This window comes from Bombyx mori, chromosome 13 (assembly GCF_030269925.1).
Source record: "Bombyx mori chromosome 13, ASM3026992v2".
Classification (NCBI taxonomy): Eukaryota; Metazoa; Arthropoda; class Insecta; order Lepidoptera; family Bombycidae; genus Bombyx; species Bombyx mori.
Window position 1 is genome coordinate 3,173,466 of NC_085119.1, and position 15,387 is coordinate 3,188,852.

A 15,387-nucleotide genomic window follows, 5' to 3' on the forward strand; every position below is an offset into this window, starting at 1 on the left:
TAATTATATTATACTGCATGATATCATCCATTTATTTATCTTACGGCTTATTATCATTATGGTGATGGTTGTATTTTTCAAATGAAGATACGATAGAAGATATTATGATTATTACTTGTCTAATATTACAATATGTTTATTGAACACACGACAACACTAACCAGCTACTCGTTTAATTAATCAATAAATATTTATATTTATGATTAGATTATTTATTTTAGAAATTTATTTATTTTTTATGATTATGAGTTATGAGTTGATTATGAGTTAGCACGGTTTTAGTTAAAAAGTTGAGTTATTTGATTTGTGGCACGTTATTAGTTGTTTCGGTTCGTCAACGGTAAAATTGCAGTTCCGTTCCGGGGTCCGCCCCGGTACAACCCTCGGAGACGGTCGGCGGCGGGGGGCTCGCTGGGGGGCTCGGCGGGGGGCTCGCTGGGGGGCGCGTGGTGGTGCATGCGCTCGGCCGGGGACCGCTCCTCGCTGGCGTCGAGCACGCGCGTCCCCGCCGCGCCCTCGCCCTGCAGCCTCGAGCGACCATTCTCGTCTGCCTCATCAAGCATCAGCGACGCCAGCCACCCGAGCCACGAAGACGACGCTAGCATACTCACAGGTACACCATTCCCAGCAGTACCGTATGTCGATTTGGGAAATAACGATAATTATCATATTACGTGATTTCACAAACAGCCATATTCAGAACAGAATGACGTTTGTAGATCTAAATTTATTCCAGCGTTTACAGAACAAACATTTACCGCGACCGTCACTCACCCGCGAGTCGTAGTTATCATCAGTGACGTCATAATCAAACGTCATTATTTCCCAACCTCGAACACAAAAGCACCGAAAGCGCCCCAATAAGTCCACGTGAACAACCATCACCATGCACAGACCTCGCCGTGCTCATCAACAATCACTCTGCATGTGTATGTTCGCATTTATGTGAATAGTTGTTCAAGTCCGATCAAACAAAGCGGTATGGGTGGCTCGAATAGTAAATTGCTTTGATAGTCAGAAGAACTGACATTGTGTGTTTAGTGCGAGTTTTTTAACGTTCTCGATAGCGTAAAAGTTACTCATACTTTTATGGAGCTGGAACGTTTGCCATCGTTTGCCGCTAGGGGCGCTGTTACAACTGCATACAAATTAGAGTTAACTTTTACGTTATCGAGAAAGTTAAAAAACTTGCACCAAACACACATTTGGCTTCGCGTAAACCTCACCGATAGCGTTTTGTTCGATATTACCTTTAACACAATTCGCTTATTTGCTTCCTTTAACAAGAACGTATGGATTTTCCCCTCTCCTTTAGAACTTACAATTAGACTAGGCTTAAGTTAAATTTCAAACTCCTCGGCAGGGTGTTAGCTACGTTTTCCTTCTAAAATTATTCCAAATAATTTGGCAACATTTCGATATAAAACATTCTCTAAAACTATGGTATTTTTTATCTGCGTTTCGTTTTTTAAATTTATATTTTTTTATTTACTACGACTAGAGAAAGGAAAGGTACATACTGGCGAATACAACAGCGAGCAACATTCGCTTATTTGCTTGTCCGAGTATAAAAAAAAAGCATAAAAAATAAACTACAGACGCATCTCCTAATTAAAACAAAAGTAATTCAATTGATTTGAGGAGTCTGATAAAATGCTGAGACATAATCGAACAGACCCGCGGCTGAACTCATCCGTCAGGGCCGACGCTAATGTTGACAGATAAGAGCGCCGGCGACGCTAGCGACATCATATCGGACTCGAGCGGGGTGGGCACCAGCAACTCCGACACCACCACGTGCTCGCTGCAGCCCTCCAGCACCGCCGTGTGCCTGCAGCCCTACGAGGGCGCCGCCCCTGGCCATCTCAGGCTCAACCAGGGCGACATCGTCGAAGGTAACCGGATGCCGAGATTCCACAGGAGTGTCTTAGTATCGTCGAGGGCACTGACTCTTCAACCGTTACTGTTTTTATTTGTGTCACAACATTAAGGGTCGCCGCACATGGGCCATCGGCCACAACCTATATAGGCTCGCCGCACACTTTGGCGCCGGTGGTCGCCACACGCTACAAATCGTCGTTGCTCGCCTCTTGTTGCGCACCGGCCACTAAGCGCAGATACAAAGCGCCGCCACACTCCACTCGCGCGATTCCCCACCCCTCTCTCCCTCAACTCAGTTGACCTGTTCAATCCGAAGGCAGCGCACGCATGTTGGCTACTGTTGATATATTATAAATATGAATATAGAATTATCAGTCCATTATGATATTTCCCGAATGGGTTACAAAAAGTAGCACAAAAAAAAAAAAGTCACACCCACCGGCCGCAAGTGTCGACCACCGGCCATAAGTGGCTGGCGCGCGCTTCAGCTACCTTTGTAGCCGTCTCTAGCTTCTCATGGCTGTCGCGTGTGGCCCGTTTCTTTTTCAGACCTATTCTAGTAATCTCAAGGGGTTATTCTAGATCCGCCGAGCTAGTAGGTGAGCTCACGGGGCTCAAACTTGACGACGTTGCTAACACGAACCCTAGCAAGAGCAGTGCTTCGCAGAATCTACCACCGGATCGGAAATGCGACGCACTGAGAAGATCCGGCGAGAAACTCAGTGGGCTGTGTCTGTGGGTTTATTTATTCTAGAACGATGACCGGTGATTAAGGTACCTAAAAGCACCGTTCGTGGATCGAGAGGATCCCAAATGACGTGTTTGGGGCGACGTCGACTGCTTTCCATTCTGTTCGCAGGATCGGGAAGTGACCCGTGTGCGGCGACCCTAATTACTTTTCTGATTAGCGTTCGGATAGCCAACACCTAGGATGTCAAATTTTCTTCCTACCTTCACAAATTTTAACATTCCCGAAACATGCGTCGCGTTTTCCGTTCCCCAAAACAAAAGCAGTTGTTGTACTTAATAATAATTGCCTTAATTTAATTACATTACACCCAAAAAGCGTTTCCTATTAAATACATAAATAGGTTGAGAGTTTTACCGAGGTTTGCAGTTAAAGAGCACCTTATTGCAGCAATAATTCCGTTCATTTAATTCTTCTAACATTCGCAACGTGCTAACAAACGCGATGTCCGATACGTTCCATCATTAACTCCGTAACTAAAACGGTCACCCGGCAACCTCGCACGCGTATCGACCAGCTCCCTGGTGTTTCAGTAACGGCGGCCTCCGACGACGGGCTGCTGGAGGGCTGCGTCAGAGGCTCGGGCGCCGCCGGCCTGTTCCCAGCGCACTGCGTGCAGGAAGTGAGGCTCCGGCAGAACAATGTACATTTACATCAAGTACGTACCTGGATATTTTTTTTCTATTGCCTTTGTAGGCAGACGAGCATACGACCCACCTGATGGTGAGTGGTTACCGTCGCCCATGGACTTCAGCAATGCCATGGGCAGAGCCAAGCCGTTGCCTACCGAAAAAATTAACAGTCTCGAATTTTTTAAGGCTTAAGTAGGTGGACGAACTCACAGCCCACCTGTTGTTAAGTGATTACCGGAGCCCGTAGACAATGGCGCCACCCAGCTTGAAATATGAATTCTAAAGTCTCAGTATAGTTACAACGGCTGCCCCGCCCTTCAAACCGAAACGCATCACTGCTTTAAGGCAGAATTACTTGGTTCGTGGTACCTACCCGTGCGAACTCATAAGACGTCCCACCATCATTAATTACTCAAATCATAATTTTGCGGTTTTGATTTTTATTACACGATGATATTCCTTCACCGTGGAAGTCGATCGTGAATATTTATTAAATACGTATTTCATTTGAAAAAATCGTATTAAATTTGGTACTTGCCTGCACCGGGCGTCTTATAATTATCTTATCGAAATAAATAAACCTAAAACTGTTTTAATATATCCAACGTTTCCAGGTGCTAGCATCAGGTCCTATCCACCATTCGCGAGTGACTGGCAGAAGGGAGATGGCGCTTAGCAAAACGTATAGTGCAACTGCGCCTAGGATAAAGAAATCGTAAGCACATCATTTGACTTCAAGTAAATTGGCAGCGGCTTGACCATGTCCATGTGTTGCTGATGACCATGGGCGATATAAATTATAATACAAAATAAGATTAAAAAATATTTATGTCTGCATTTTTATACCAATATTACGGTGAACGCGGCTCGACCTGTAACATTGACCGTGTGATTGACGATTGATTCGTGTAATAAAACTAACCAGTGGTCCCCCAGTGATCGAAATTCGACTATAATTAAAATTATAATTTTGAACATTATTGAGATTCTATTGTCAAAGAATATATAGCACAGTAAATATATACCTATATATATTTTTACTTCAATCTGCTAACTGTGTAACTTTGTGCTCAACACCTATTGCTGCTGTTTCGGTTTGGAGGGGGGTAACTGTCATCGTTACTTAGACCTCATGTCTCGTGGTGTGCGATGGCCATTGAGGTTGCTGTATCTACTTGCACCGCTTTCCTCCTGCAATCAGTACTGATGAAGCGCACGTTGCAACGCCTCCTTCGTTAACGTATGTCCGGGAGAGATATAGTGAATACCTTTTTATTTATTGCTTTGATGATTAAACGAGCTCATAGCCCTGGTGTTAAAATTTGGAAAAAATATCACAACAAAAACACTTATTCAGATATTTTAATGAGGTAAACTTAATTGAAGTTCAATCAAAACATTATTTTTTAATTGCATATAGGGATGGATGATGGATGGTTATGTATTTCTAAGATATTTAAATACCATTATCGTGTTATTAATTAATTGAAAAAAAAAATCTTTCTTTCTTAATTTTTTAATTTTTTTTATTGCCTATATGGGTGGACGAGCTCACAGACCACCTGGTGCTAAGTGGTTACCGGAGCCCATAGACATCTACAACGTAAATGCGCCACCCACCTTGAGAGATGAGTTCTAAGGTCTCAGTATAGTTACAACGGCTGCCCCATGCACTACTGCTTCACGGCAGCAATAGGCGGGATGGTGGTACCTACCCGCGCCGAGTCACAAGAGGTGGTCGTGTGGTCAGGTACGGCGGCATGGAGTGCCGCACGGTGGTGCTGCACCGGGCGCGGCGCGGGTTCGGCTTCGTGCTGCGCGGCGCCAAGGCGTCGTCCCCACTCATGGAGCTGCGCCCGTCGGAGCGCTGCCCGGCGCTGCAGTACCTGGACGACGTGGACGCGGGCGGGGTCGCCGACCGCGCCGGCCTCGCCAAGGGGGACTTCCTAGTAGCGGTACAGTGCAGATCTTAGCTTGTAGAACGCGTCCTCGCCGAACCCTTCGCTTGCGACTAAGGGCTCGGCGAGTAAATTGACCCATAGATACAGCCCACTGAGTTTCTCGCCGGATCTTCTCAGTGGGTCGCGTTTCCGATTCGGCGGTAGATTCGGCTTTTCTTTTTCTTTTTTCCTACCTATGCTGATAACCTTGAGGGGCTATTTCAGCTTCGCCCTAACGTGTAGGTAAGCTCATGGGGCTCAAACCGGCAGTGTTGCTAACACTGGCCCTAGCAAGAGCAGTGCTTTGAAGAATCTACCGCCGGATCGGAAAGCTTAAGCTAACCTACACGTCAAGGAGAAGCTGAAATAGCCTCTCAAGGCTATCAGCATAGGTACGAAAAAAGTAAAGCGTAGTCCGTAGAAACATAAATAAGAGAGTACCCTCAAATTCAAGTAGGGGGCGGGATCCTCTGCTGTCAGCAACGGACTCGTCCGAACAACTCTACTCGTAAGTCAGGGTCATTCGTCTCCCAAAGATACAATTTCCACCTTTCGATAGGCAGTCTCTTATTTATATTTAAAGTATTTTCTCTCTCTTGTAATTGGTTAGAATTTCTCATTTCATAAACGTGATTACGAACAGAAGAAAATCGCGAGTGTTTTCAAAATAAAGTTTGAAATCAATAAACAAACGCAATTAATAAACAAACAACTTTCAGTACGTGGTAATGTGTCGTCGGGAGAACGCCTCGAATTAACACGATGGCTGTCCTTTTAAGTTTCAAAAAGGTTTTAATTGTTGTTTTTGTGACTAAAACTATTGAACTTATTACATACACGTGATGTCTCGTCTCTCGTATTTCTAAGTGCAGTACCATTGGTGTGTCCTTTATTTTCAATACTCCATTTTAATTGTGGTGGAACATCCTCTGCGATAACATCAGATGCAGATCAGACGACTTTCTATACGAATTTTACTGAAATGGTTATCCGACTCGACAGAAAATCAATTGCAGTAATTGATTCTCTGTTCTTGAATAATATACTTGGAACTATATATCGCCTTTTCGCATTAAAAGTGAACAATTTCCAAAAATATACAAAATAGAGTGCGTACAATATGCGTAAACATTTAGTATCACCAGTATTTTTCTCATAAATACTGTCAAAAGCGCGTAGTTTAGTTTTATTTTATTTTTATTTAGTATATCTATGTTTTGACTACTATTAACAAAATGAATACATAATTTTATCTCGCTTTAAAAGATATATAATGTAACTGGTAAAAAAATAAAAAATTACTGTTGCAAAGATGATTAATATAAAAAATATCACATGTTAAACCTTTAAAACACCCTCCTATAAAATTTGTAAGTTTTGAGATTATACAGTTTTAATGCGAGAAGACGATATTTATGTACACGGTTTTATTCCAACTGATCTCTTAGAATTTGTTTTGTAAATGTGAACAGTAGATGATTTTTAATTTAAATTATATTTGTCTTTTACTATATAATAGGTACTCTCAGTTTCACATTGAACTTACAAATCTATTATACATGTGTATGTCTGTACTAAGTGGATCTCTCCTCGATTCTATCGCCAATCATCTCTTTACTGACATTTATGAGTAAAGCTTAAAGACTACTTCGTTGTTTTGGTTAAGTAGAAAACAAAGCAGAAACGACTTTATGCCACTTATTCTAAGGTTGTCCCATCAATTCTTGTCCAACCTTTAAATCCCCCTAGTATGAAGCTTTAGGTTTTATGTTATATTCGAAGTTATCGAGCTTGGGATTTCTATTTTAAATATGGCCATCGACTTCTTGCAGTACCATTGTTGCCAGTATTTAATTTATATAACAAAGGGTGCGTGTACTTATATGTACGCGCGTAAGAAGTTATACTTTATTTTTATTAAATTTATTTCTTTTTTTTTTATTTAAATTTTAATCAATTTGAAAAAAAATCGATTAAACAACATCCTCAAGCACGCATATTGGACATCCCTTTTCTTGACATCGTATAAATTCGGTAATTCTCGGTACGGTTCGAAAAGTTCACCTGCGGCTATATTCAGACTCGCCAAGTTACGTCGGTTGTATTGTAATGAGCGATTTAGTGGCCAACTTTATTCTGTTAATTTTGTGTCACGGTGCGCGCGCATGGTAAAATTTCACTCTCATCAATTTTTCATAACCCGCCTAAAGAAGAATAACTTCAAAAATATATATAATATATACTATATAGGTACATATTGTTATATAACAAATAATATGAAGCAAAATGAGATGAAATCGATTTATTTGAAATTAAATTAAATGAAAAGAGTTGAGTTGGAGATAAAGGCTCACCAATGGTGGTTTTTTACTAAGACTTTAATGAACTTTCTAGATTGCTCCAAAGCCGTAAAGCCACGTCCGGAGACCTTGTTTCCTTTTTCGATGGTCTTGTACTGATTCTAAACGGTTAATGAGCCACCATTATTGCAGTAAATTAACAAAATAAGACAATTAATTAATAACCTCACTTCTAGCGTTCTCGCCAAAAAGCCTATTTTTATTTTGCACTAGCTGACCCGGTAGACTTCATAGTGCTCAATCGATAAATAAAAGACCTAAACTTTTGTATAAAACAAACTTAAAACAAACAAAAGGAATTCGTCTGACGGGGGACACATCAAAGGAAAAACAAAATTGTTGTTTTAATTCCAGCATTTTCATATTTATTTGTATTTTAAACCTTCTCTGGACTTCCACGAATAATTCAAGACCAAAATTAGCCAAATCGGACCAGCCGATCTCAAGTTTTAGCGAGACTAACGAACAGCAATTTATCACTACATAGTATAAAACAAAGTCGCTTTCTCTGTCCCTATGTATGCTTAAATCTTTTAAACTACGCAACGGATTTTGATGCGGTTTTTTTTAATAGATAGAGTGATTGAAGAGGAAGGTTTATATGTATAATAACATGCATTAAATAGTGGAGAAATCAATAATAAATTACAGTTTCCAAAGCAAAGCGAGGGCGGGTCGCTTGTTTTTATATAATACTAGCTGACCCGGCAAACGTTGTTTTGCCATATATAAGATTTCTAGGGAATTTCTAGTGTAGAAAAAAAAACTAACTTATTGTAAGTGTGTAAGGATGTGGTAGATGAGTGAAAGAGGTATGTAGCGCTGTGAACGATGAAGGAATATAAAAATAACAATACCTCATTCAACCACATAAGTCTCATTATAACAAAAAAAAAATTGTCTAAAAAATCAAAAATAAATCTTAGGGGTGGACAACCCTTATCACTTAAGGGTATGAAAAATAGATAGTAGCCGATTCTCAGGCTTACTGAATATGTATAAAAAATTTCATGAGAATCGGTCAAGCGGTTTCGGAGGAGTATGGGAACAAACATTGTGACACGCGAATTTTATATATTAGATATAGATTTATTTTGATCTCATGTTCCAGATCAACGGCGAGGACGTGTCGGCCGCGTCGCACGAGCACGTGGTGGAGCTCATCCGCAACTCCGGCGCGCTCGTCTCCATGACCGTCGTCTCGCTCAGCTCCTCGCAAGGTGGGGCTCTGTGCGGTCAGTAGTTGAACGGTCGATTCGTTCCTTGTCGTCTGGTCCTGCCTCCTGCCGCCAGTCACGACCGCCCCTGTCCCATTTACCGGTGGTAGGACCTCTTGTGAGTCCGCGCGGGTAGGCACCACCACCCTGCCTATTTCTGCCGTGAAGCAGTAATGCGTTTCGGTGTGAAGGGTGGGGCAGCCGTTGTAACTATACTTGAGACCTTAGAACTTATGTTTCAAGGTGAATGGTGCATTTACGTTGTATGGTCCATATCCTTCTTTTGTTACAGTTTAACACAGTTTAGGTGTCACATACGCTTATTATGATGAGTCAGTTGTACATAGCCCGCCCGATACGGCAGACACTTGGGACATTAATTTTGTGACAATATAGGTTCGCGAATGAATTTAGAACTGTTTTTTTTCACTTGAGGCAGCTATAACCTTACTTTACTTACAAACCGTACACCGAACGTCGCAAAACAACCAAGTGCTCTGTTTCATAACGTGCATCAAAAGAATCGGCTGAGAACTGTAGGTATTACCGGTCATCGTTCTCGTCGAACCCGTCGCTTGCGACGAAGAGGTCGACGAGTAAATTAACCCACAGTCACAGTCCACTGAGTTTACATCCGGATCTTCTCAATGGGTCGCGTTTCCGATCCGGTGGTAGATTCTGCGAAACACTGCTCTTGCTAGAGCCAGTGTTAGTAACGACGTCTGGGTTTGAGCTCCTTGAGCTCACCTTCTTGTTAAGGTTACGCTGACATAGCCTCTCAAGGCCAGCAGCTTAGCTAGGAAAAAAAAAGTAGGTATTATCAAATGTGAATTTCTAAAACATAATTAAGTAGTCACAATTAAACGGTCCAGTTTTAATAATGTGACCATAAAGCGAGAACTTAAATGAAACATTTCAGGTAGCAACGAGGGTAGCGCGTGCGCGGTGCCGGCCGGCAAGTCCCAGAGCCAGCTGCCCAACAGTGGGAGGCCGTACGCCGCCACCTTACCTAGGAAAGCAGCCGGAGGTTCGTATAACTACTGGGATTTTTTCCTCACAATACTTACTATTAAAATATACCGAAATTAAAAAGGAAATATATTTGCTTTTTGAAGTGAAACTTCTTTAGAATCGTTGTGATTTCAAACTCGATGAAACGAAAAAATAAGTCCGTAGTGTTTTTAATACAGCGCCATCTATGAGATTTTTTAATACTAACTTGTGTATGAAATTTCTTGTAGTGAATTTTAATTTAGGATTATACGTGAAGTTAAAATATCAATTCACAGAGGGCGCTACCTCATACTATAAAAGATGATTTCAGTGGAATCAGTTATTCTAATAGGACACTGTCTGTCTACAGTTTTCCGCTTGATACCTTTTGTAAAACACCATATACGATTAACAACAATCGAAAGTTTTGCACTTCAATCAAAGCCTGTGAAAAAAGATTTGTTGTCTAAACAGAAATTCTATTGTTTTTATATTACGAGCTATCGTTATTCTCCTTGGTTAATTAATTATCGTTTAACATTAATCTATCTAAAACTTTATTACTTATTTACTAAAGGAAAAAAAACGGTGCGCGTGCAACTTGGTGCACGTGAATGAAGTGAAACTTCTTTTTCGATGTGTATTGTATTGTGGTTTTCTTCATTTTTCATCCTTAAATCAGATAGCTCTTGTAATAGGGAATGCTGGTTATAAGAGATGCGCAACATTTTCAACATTTATATATATTTTAAATTATAGATAGAAAAATAAATGTAAATATTTTTTTAAATACTTCATTAAAATATTGGCCGCTACTCGTTACTAACGCTCGCGCTGACCTGTAACAAGTATACACCGCGCATGCGTTCGAGTGACACGCATTCACTCTCGCTCTGTCTCTTTCTATTCCATGCTAGCGTTAAACGCTTAACGCAACCTTGTTGGAAGTCGCATTAGAAGTTTCACTTCAAAAAAGACAACTTAAACTGACTCGACCAGTGCGGAGTTGTGTATGTCGATTAAAACGAGCAGCGTTGTGTCGCAGGCCGCAGCCCCGCGCCCGCGCCCCCGCGCCGCGACCCCCGCACCACGCTCAGCGTGGGCCGCGCGCGAGCCAAATCCATGGTCGCCGGACTCGGTAATCACTACACTTACTTCATACTTAATACTAGTAACAAACACTCCACTCACTTTTGTTTTTCCTACTTATTCGGCTAAAATAGGGGGTTATGCCAGCGTAACCCAGCGAGTAACTGGTGGTAGGACCTCTTGTGAGTCCGCACGGGTAGGTACCACCGCCCTGCCTATTTCTGTCGTGAAGCAGTAATGCGTTTCGGTTTGAAGGGTGGGGCAGCCGTTGTAACTATACTTGAGACCTTAAAACTTAAATCTCAAGGTGGGTGGCGCATTTGCGTTGTGGATGTCTATGGGCCAGTAGCCACTTAACACCAGGTGGGCTGTGAGCTCGTCCACCCATCTAAGCAATAAAAAAAGCTGAGCTCACGGGCTCTAACCTCTAGCTCCAGCAAGAGTGCTTACTACCGGATCGGAACGCGACCCACAGAGAGGATTCGGCCAGAAACTCAGTGGGCTGCGTCTTGAGGTGTTTTTGCTTACACCACACACAGCCGTCCACTCGCTTCAACGGGCCAAGATGCTTAGAATATTCATTTATTCATACAAATTTTACTAAAAAAATCGATTATTTAAAAATGAGACTAGAAATTGATTATATCGATTCACATTGAACGGCCCAAACTAACATACGAGAGAGGAATATATATACAATCTCTCACAAAAGTAAAGTTATGTAGCTTAATAGTAAATTAATTAATAATGCCCAGTTTCCTTGTTATTTTAAACGGCTTCATAGGGTCAAGTTAATAGAATTTACGATTCCAAATAAATAAATACACAATTAATTACTTATCAAAACACGTAATACTGATCTGTGTGCTTAGTGCGAGTTTTATAACGTTCTCGATAGCGTAAAGGTTAGCCCAATTTTGTATGCAGTTGGAACAGCGCCCCTAGCGGCAAACATAGGCAAACGATCCCATTCCATACAACTAGGAGATAACTGTTACGCTATCGAGAACGTTAAAAAACTCGCACTAAGCACATTGAACGTGTTCACGTTCGTATCGGCGGACAGTATGCAGGCCGCGAGTTACCCTCCCGCCTCGTGTTGCAGAGAACGGCGGCGAAAAAGAGGAGAGCTGCGAGCCGCTGAGCGCCGCCGGGAAGTCCTCGTCGGCAGAGTCTGTACAGCAGCCCGGCGTCGCCAGCGGTCAGTGACGTCACACCATCGCGGACACGCACCCGACTTAAACAATCTAACCGTCAATCAGTTAGCGCGATATTCAGGAGATAACCAACTGATACGTCAGTCGTCAGCGACCACAGAAAGTTCAAAGTATTCGATACGCCTAAATAAAACTTTGCTTTAGACTAAACGACTGAAGTAAAACTTATTTAGCTAAATTTAAAGGGTTTTTATTGATAAATTAATATTTTTGCATAGGAAATGAATTTAAATAGATTTGAGAGGAAGAGAGAAGGAAAATGTGTGCTCGTACCTCTCCCCTTGCCTTTACAGTAATTTACAACCTAACAGTCTCTTTTTCTATTTTAATTAACTTATATCTCCCTCTCAACTTTCGTTCGCTTCGCCCGATCACACTTTTCGTAACGCTCGCGTCACGCAATCACCAGCTTACGCCTCAAGCGTGCGTATAGAGGTTGTACTTCAAAAACCGGCGTCCCAATGGCGGAGTGCGCGCGTCAGTCCGAGCACAGACTATACACTGAATGCTAAAGGCGCGTCCCGCGGTGTGCAGCAGGCGGGGCGGGGGCGGCGCCGCGCACGGCGTCGGTCCGGCAGCGGCCCGCGTCGTCGCGCATCACGGCCGCCGAGCTCGAGGAGCTGTTCCAGCGGCAGGCCGTCGCCGACGCTCCGTGAGTACCGCACTCTTTTTTCTTTTCTTTTTTTCGTGCCGTGGCCCGAACCTCCTACGAGGTCCCCGCGCCTAGGGGGTGCGCAGGATATGTGGTACTGGTCCGCGACTGCAAGACCGCGGACCCAAGGATGTTTTCAGGGCCCTACCCACTAAACGACTCCCCTGCACTCTTCGCCCAAGCGTCCGATCCCCTCCGAGGTGAGGTAAGGGGGTTACCGCGGTCAAAACCACAACCACAGCTCACCCCAAGGACACCAAGCCGACAGAATCTTCGAGGCGAATCGAAGGATCTGAAACATCGGCCGTCTTGGTACGGCAGCCCGTCAGGCCGCCCAGACGGTGCCGCTGGTGTCCAGACCAGCCTGGACCAGAACCAGTCTGCTGAGTCAGGACGCGATACGCCGCCAACCGGTTGCTCTTTTATCACATGGATACTCCTTGGCGCCTGTCCTTTTATTTATTAATTTATTTTTGCCGTTGTAGGCAGACGAGCATACGATCCACCTGATGGTGAGTGATTACCGTCGCCCATGGACATCAGCAATGCCAGGGGCAGAGCCAAGCCGCTGCCTACCGTAAACCTATTCATATCGAGGGTTGAAAGGCTATTTGATTTCTCCACTAATGTCTTCAATTGCCAGACTGAAAAAAAAAACAACAAATATCTATATATCTCTACAGCAATTTCTTGGTTTCTCCTGAGAAATAATACAGGATCGCAACACTCACCTCAATGCAGTACCATTTTAGCAGCAGGCCTTCCTTTTAACCAGCTCTGAATGTCTATGAATATTATTGATTATTTATTTTATCCTTAAAAAATGAAAACCTCTTCGTATGTTTAACCAGTTTTCTGTAAAGTGACCGTGGTATACTACATGTTCCAGGGGTGGAAACAATGCGATGATGATACGTTCCGCCTTCCAAGGAGGAGCGAACTCACCGCCCTATTCGCCGGCCAAAGGACCCGGTAAGGTGTACGCTTCCGTCGCCGAAATGAAGAGGTCTCGAGCCAAGGTTAGTGCGGCCGTGCAACACATTGACTTGTCTATGAAAATATTTCAAAATATCTATGAATTTGTGTATATTTCATAGTACAAATATGATATTGACTAAATAGACATGAAATAAATATAATAAAAAAAAATACTTTAACAGTGATCAATCAACTGAAACATAGAATTTTGTATTTGGCTGATTTTGATAATGACATTAAAATTATTAACGACATTTAAAAAAATAAAAAAATAAAAACGGGTTTCCCGCCATTTTTCTATTGTTCTTCTACCCGTCCTATATAGGTCCGTGTGCAGTGCTTTGGATCTATTCGCCAATACAGATGGTAGACTTTCTTACTTTTTCATTCGTCTTAACTACTCAGCTGATAAAAACGTGAAACTTTGACCTCACTGAATTTCTCGGATCTTCTCAATGGATCCCGATTCTGATCCGCTGGTAGATTCAGCGAAACATTGCTCTTGCTAGGGCCAGTGTTAGCAACACTTCCGGTTTGAGCACTGAGAAGATCCGGCGAGAAACTCAGTGGGCTCATCTGCTACTGCGGTGGCACGCGATTATATACAAACTAGCTGTACCTTCGCTGTAGCTTCGCTGAGCATTTAAAATTAACATTATTGTTTCTCACCCCCACAGTGACCCCCGCAACTGGTGTAGGGAGTCCAACACTCATATAAATATTAGTCTATCCATTAAGTACATGTATTTTCTACATGGATACCAAGTTTCAAGTCAATCGGATGCATGATTCCGTAGTTATAACGGAACATCCGTAAAAACCACTATAGATTTAAGTTAAGTTAAAGTAGTATAGATAAGAACAAAATGTGTTAAGATGCAGTGTGTGCCACGCGCAGATCGCAAAACTTGTTAAGATGCAGTGAACGCGAACTCACGGGCCGCAATAAAATTTTGTAAAACATTGAACTGTGTTACACAGTTGTGGAGCAAGTGCCCCGGCACGCTGCGGCGCGAGTTCCACTCGACGCCGGACCTGGCCGCCGAGCTGGCGCCGCACCCGCCCCGCACGCGCTCCACCGACGACGTGCACGGTAACATTGCCATTGCTAATAACTTCATGTCATGTCAATCTTAATTATATTCTATTTGAAGTACTTGATATTCATAGTACTAAGTTTTTTTTAAATTTGCCTTTTTTATTACTTAGATAGGTGGACGAGCTCACAGCCCTCCTGTTGTTAAGTGGTTCCTGGAGCCCATAGATATCTACAACGTAAATGCGCCACCCAACTTGAGATTTAAGTTCTAAAGTCTCAGTATTGTTGCAACGGCTGTCCCGCCCTTCAAACCGAAACGCATTACTGCTTCACGGCAGAAATAGGCGGGGTGGTAGTACCTACCCGTGCGGACTCACAGGAGGTCCAGTAAGAATGTGCCTTTAAATGTGTATTATTTTCAGTACATTACGATGATGAGTGTGTTGTGTTAGGTTGCGGTCGCGTGCCCCCCCCGGCGCACCCCCCGCCGCCGCCCCCCGGGTCGGTCCCCGCGCCCCCCGCGTCCACGTTCCGGCCGGCGGAGGACGCCAAGCTGTACGCCGCGCCCGCCGCCCTGGCGCCGCTCGCCTACCGCGCGCCGCCGCCCGCGCACAACGTACCTATCCCACTCATATATTATT

At 43.2% G+C, this 15,387-nt stretch overlaps 1 protein-coding gene across 14 annotated transcripts in view; it reads left to right on the forward strand.

Annotated features, from left to right (window-relative positions):
• LOC101745239 (SH3 and multiple ankyrin repeat domains protein 3) overlaps window positions 1-15,387 on the forward strand; it is a 241,847-nt gene that overhangs the window by 219,192 nt on the left and 7,268 nt on the right. For 6 of the 14 annotated variants that reach the window (XM_062671661.1, XM_038014965.2, XM_038014964.2 and 3 more), the window contains 13 exons: window positions 353-613; window positions 1,701-1,895; window positions 3,163-3,287; window positions 3,876-3,976; window positions 5,012-5,216; window positions 8,673-8,796; window positions 9,698-9,805; window positions 10,817-10,909; window positions 11,966-12,061; window positions 12,612-12,729; window positions 13,619-13,748; window positions 14,689-14,800; window positions 15,199-15,362. In XM_062671661.1, the coding sequence (XP_062527645.1) occupies window positions 353-613; window positions 1,701-1,895; window positions 3,163-3,287; window positions 3,876-3,976; window positions 5,012-5,216; window positions 8,673-8,796; window positions 9,698-9,805; window positions 10,817-10,909; window positions 11,966-12,061; window positions 12,612-12,729; window positions 13,619-13,748; window positions 14,689-14,800; window positions 15,199-15,362 (1,832 nt within the window). The remainder of the gene's footprint in view (window positions 1-352; window positions 614-1,700; window positions 1,896-3,162; window positions 3,288-3,875; window positions 3,977-5,011; window positions 5,217-8,672; window positions 8,797-9,697; window positions 9,806-10,816; window positions 10,910-11,965; window positions 12,062-12,611; window positions 12,730-13,618; window positions 13,749-14,688; window positions 14,801-15,198; window positions 15,363-15,387) is intronic. The other 8 variants (XM_062671663.1, XM_038014971.2, XM_038014972.2 and 5 more) reach the window with 5 other exon arrangements.